The sequence below is a fragment of the Myotis davidii genome, unplaced genomic scaffold (genome assembly GCF_000327345.1).
Source record: "Myotis davidii unplaced genomic scaffold, ASM32734v1 scaffold1622, whole genome shotgun sequence".
Lineage (NCBI taxonomy): Eukaryota > Metazoa > Chordata > Mammalia > Chiroptera > Vespertilionidae > Myotis > Myotis davidii.
The window spans coordinates 161,199-165,853 of record NW_006293535.1 but is presented as its reverse complement, the minus strand read 5'-3'; the positions used below and the strand labels follow the sequence as shown (position 1 = coordinate 165,853).

The following is a 4,655-nucleotide window of genomic DNA, read 5'->3' as shown; positions in this document are numbered from 1 at the left end:
CTTTCCTGGCTTTCAGACTTTTCTCTGGTTTTTCTATATTAAAAACCAGAGTAAAAACCTTCAGTCTTGGGAAACGTACCGCGTTAGGATCTGTTTTCATGGGGTGGGCACCAGCACAACTGCTAACATCCCACGATGTTTTTGCAACTTGAGGCATAAAGAGTCCTGTCGTCCCTGAAGTACTGGAAAGAAATACCAACTCTTCAAACATTGTTGCGCTCGGGGTGTAACTCGGCAAACGTTGGTTGGGTCTTATGACGTGGCAAGCTTCTTGAGAGCAAATGCCACCGTGTGGGAGAGCAGAGATGAACAAAAATCACTTCCAAGTAGACTCACTTTTACACGGAGGCCTGTGGCCTGGCCTCCGTCTCCAGCTGTGTGGTCTGCTCGAGAGGTCAGGGAGGGAGCTGTGGCTGTTGTTGAGGTCACGGTCCGGTGCGGCTGCCTTGTCACAAGCTGCAGGCCGCTTTCTCCACAGCCAGCGGCTGGACGGCACCGTTAGCACCACTTCTCTTGCCATCGGGAGGCTTTTGACTCCTCACTTGGCTCAAAGTACATGACCTGGTTGAAGAGCAGTGCTGGGCACCATTCGATTGAGGCCAGAATTCAGTGAGACGAGCTCCTTCGCCCTGTCGGGGCAGACGGTGCTAGTGCTGGCTCTTGTTCCTCTGGGAAGGAAGGGACATTGGAAGATTGAGAAGGGGGTGACCAGATAACAATGAAACAATGTAGGCATTCGGTGTTTTGGTCTGGAATTCAAGGTGGCAGTGAAATGAAAGAGACATGATCAAAGTTTGAAGCAGGTGTAAATAGAACATTGTGACTAAATAAGGATGGGAGAGAAGAGTCAGAGATGCCGCGGCTCTGAGCGTGTACAGCAGTGGGAGATGGACGTGCCAGGGACAGATGGGTGGGGATGGACTGAGCTGGACAGAAGGCAGCACGAGATGTGTGACCGACCAGCACGTGGGCCTCCCTCAGAGCAGCAGTGATGTAGGAGAGAGACGGGCACAGAGACGCCGGAAAATGTGAGGTCAGTGCTGAGGTGGCTTCAGCGGGCGAGGGGGAGTCTAACGACAGAGCTTAAGGACGCTGGGCTTCCTCTGTGGTGGCATATTCCTGCTCCTGATCCCAGTGTTGGCAAGCATAGACCATCCTAGTGATTGTCCCTAAAGCAGCTCTGTAGTCGGAGTGACCCGATGGCGGTAGCACTGGAAACGTTACTAATTTATTTCTACGATAGGAGTTTGTCATTGAAGAGGCTTTAGAAGAACATGACAAAAATGGTGATGGATTTGTTAGTTTGGAAGAATTTCTTGGTGACTACAGGCGGGACCCAGGTAAGTAGCTGAGGGGTGTGGAAGGAGGGGGCAAATGCAACCAAAAGGAAAGGACATGGAACAAGAAGGCCTCGCCCGATTGATACTCGCTCTGCCCAGTGAGACAAGCTAAACGAAGGGGCTGGGAGCTCATCTCCGAATGCTGTCTGGCTCACTTAGTACCACGTCTAGATTCTCACATGTCTTCCTTTCGTGACAAATAGAATGTGATTATCAAATCAAATGAGGGAGGAAGTAAAGGTGGATATTTTTAAACAAAATCCTGTATCTTTTGATGTAGATCTTAAAAGAGAAATAAATATAAATACTGTGAATACTGGTGTAGACTGTGGAAGGTGACTTACAATTGTTTGAAATTTGATGAGTTTGTATATTTTTTCTGAAATTTTTCCAGAATTGTTGCTTAAAAGCATCCCTTACTGTGAATGTCACTTTGAAATTACACATAGCATTATTCTTTAAGAACATGTAAGAAGCTTTATATAGCCACATGACATACCAAAAATTTTACCCAGATCAAATTTGGGAAAACTAGTTATAACAAATAGCAGTTAATAAAATTACTAGTTTGTGAGAATATGCAACAATTTAAAAACTCGTAGTTGTTTAGACCTGTGTGTCACTTGAAAATTACTATATAGTTTATATTTATTTTAGCACTTTTTAGTTAAGTATTTGTGTATCTTTGGGCATTTTTTATGTAGTAGGCTTTAAATTCATTCCCTTTATTCTAGGGATATATCAAACTTCTCGTTATATACATGTGATATTCTTATGTGTGTATTTGTTGTTGATTTCCTTTCATCTAAAGCAGCAAATGAAGACCCAGAGTGGATACTAGTTGAGAAAGACAGGTTCCTGAACGACTACGACAGAGACGCGGACGGCAGGCTTGGCCCTCAGGAGCTGCTCTCCTGGGTGGTGCCCAACAACCAGGGCGTTGCCCAGGAGGAGGTGAGTGCTCCAGCGGGCACGTCCCCCTGCAGGCTTCTCACTGTTGATAGGAAAGGAAGTTCAGATTTTTAAGCCTAAGAAAGAAGCAATTAAATTATTTAGGATCCATGCATTGCTGTTTCTTAATTTAAATCTTTTGACCTGTTTTAGATCATCAAGGGGACATGGAAATTAAAATTGCATCATGTAGTAATTTGATAGGACAGTTAGAATAATAAATTTTGTATTTGCCTGTAGGGGCTCAAAATGGGTTCTGTTCATTTTGCTTACCTTTGAGATATCCTGAGTCAGATTTGAGTTGAAAGGAGGCAGAACCCAGTGGAAATTAACAAAGGAGATAATGAGAAGCCGGAGACAGATCCAGTTACATGCGTAATGTTTTCATTTACTTAGACAATGAGCACCTCAACGGAGCAATAATCATTTTGGTCAGTGATTCTGTTATTGCTCACAGGCCCCTTTAAAAATATGGTGCAAGCAATGAATGAATAAACGTATGCATGGTTCTGGAAAATCAAATCCCCACTGAAATGTGAACATCTTGCTGAAAGTTTGTATTCCACCTGACCCGTTGAATTGTCTTGTGTTAAAGGCTCTTCACCTCATCGACGAACTGGATCTGAACACCGACCGGAAGCTCTCGGAGGCAGAGATCCTGGAGAACCAGGACTTGTTTCTGACCAGCGAGGCCACCGATTACGGCCGGCAGCTCCACGACGAATATTTCTATCACGACGAGCTGTGATCACGCACTGGCTCCTTTTATAATCGGTTACCAGTGTTACTTTTGTGATAGAATATCGGAGAGGTTGTTTTCCACTCTGAAGTCTTACCACAGTCAGATGTGTGTTATTGTAGATGATAATAATTACGGCCTTTTAGGGGAAAAAAACCCCGACCTTTATTTCAGAAATGTTGTGGAGAAAACAATACTGTGCCGTCTGACAACAAAGCCTTTCCTATATGCTCCCTCCTCTTCCGAACTGTGTTGTGGGATATGTTGAGTTCCAGTTCCAAACTTGAAAAAACGGAACATTTCAGGATGCCTGGACAATACCGAAGGAGTATGTGGCCGAACTATACATTTTTCTTTCTTTAAGTAGCATTAATTTGAGAACTGACGGGAGTACATTGTTTTTAGATTTAGCATTTTGTTTTAAAAACCTTTAAAGGAACGTGTAGAAGAATTTTGACTCACATAAGTTGAGAAGTTCTGCTTAATTTTTAAATGGTTCCTATCAAGGGTTTTATTGTATGAAATAGAACTTTATATTTTTGCATACTTATAGATAGTAATTATATTTAATGTGTAACGATAGCTCTATGGTGTGTGGAACTTGAGATTGTCTTGAACTCTTTTCTCTTTTGACTGATTAAAAATGAAGTGTCCTATCTTTTTCAATGTTTGTTAGTTTTCTTTAATCTTCCTGGTAAACCTTGAATTTCACGTAGGTTTTGTTCTATTACACACTATCCCACCTTATCCATTCCTGTATTTTGATAGTGAGTGTTCCAGAACTCTGTTAAATTATTCTTGTTCCATACTTGTATCTTTTTTTTAAATAAAAGAATACCATAATTAAATGTATACTGGATACATTTCAGTTGCTATTGTAGCAAATATGGCTGTGCTGTTTGGGGCTAGAAATAATTGTAAGAATTACACAGGCTGAAATCACCAGTAGAGGTCAATTTCAGTTATACTAAGTTGAAATCATATTTGATAAACATTTCTCTATACCAAAATGATCAGTTTTGTGTGTGTGTGTGTGTGTGTGTGTGGTTAATCCTCACCCGAGGATATTTTTCCATTTTTTACGGAGAGTGGAAGAGAGAAGGAAAGACAGAGTGAAACATTGATGTGAGAGTGACACATCGATGGGTTGCCTTCTGCACGTGCCCCAACCAGGGCCGGCCAGGGAGGAGCCTGCAACTGAGGTACCTGCCTTTGACTGGAATCAAACCCGGGACCCTTCGGTCCGCAGTCCAACACTCTATCTGTTGACCCAAACCAGCTAGGGCCAAAATGGTCAGTTTAGACCTTAATTAGCAACTCAACTTACTACGTTTGGGGGGAATAAGAAAAGTGAGAAGGCGAGGAATTCATGTTTCCATAGCTCTGACCCACAAATAGTTTTCTCTCAAAATTTTATTTGTGGGTGAGCATTCTGTCAATATTTCAACAATTTATGAAAAGGTATCACAAGTAATTTGCTTCATTTCAACTTTGAGTTTTTGCTGTTTACACTTCCTGTCTGCTATAAAATTTTTTGTAGCAGATTCAGGGTTTAACTTAGAGTGAGCCTGGTTTTGGGTCTGGATTCTCATTTTACTGCCAAGTCGGCAGGAGAGGGGGCGGGG

The 4,655-nt window shown here is 42.4% G+C and overlaps 1 protein-coding gene across 1 annotated transcript in view; it reads left to right on the top strand.

Moving 5' to 3' along the window:
* Nucleotides 1-3,882, top strand: part of RCN2 (reticulocalbin 2) — an 11,093-nt gene extending 7,211 nt beyond the window's left edge. Inside the window, exons 3-5 of the mRNA XM_006767195.2 lie at nt 1,244-1,340; nt 2,155-2,294; nt 2,887-3,882. Coding sequence (XP_006767258.1) covers nt 1,244-1,340; nt 2,155-2,294; nt 2,887-3,039 — 390 coding nt within the window. The 3' untranslated portion in view covers nt 3,040-3,882. The remainder of the gene's footprint in view (nt 1-1,243; nt 1,341-2,154; nt 2,295-2,886) is intronic.
* The last annotated feature ends 773 nt before the right edge of the window (nt 3,883-4,655 follow it).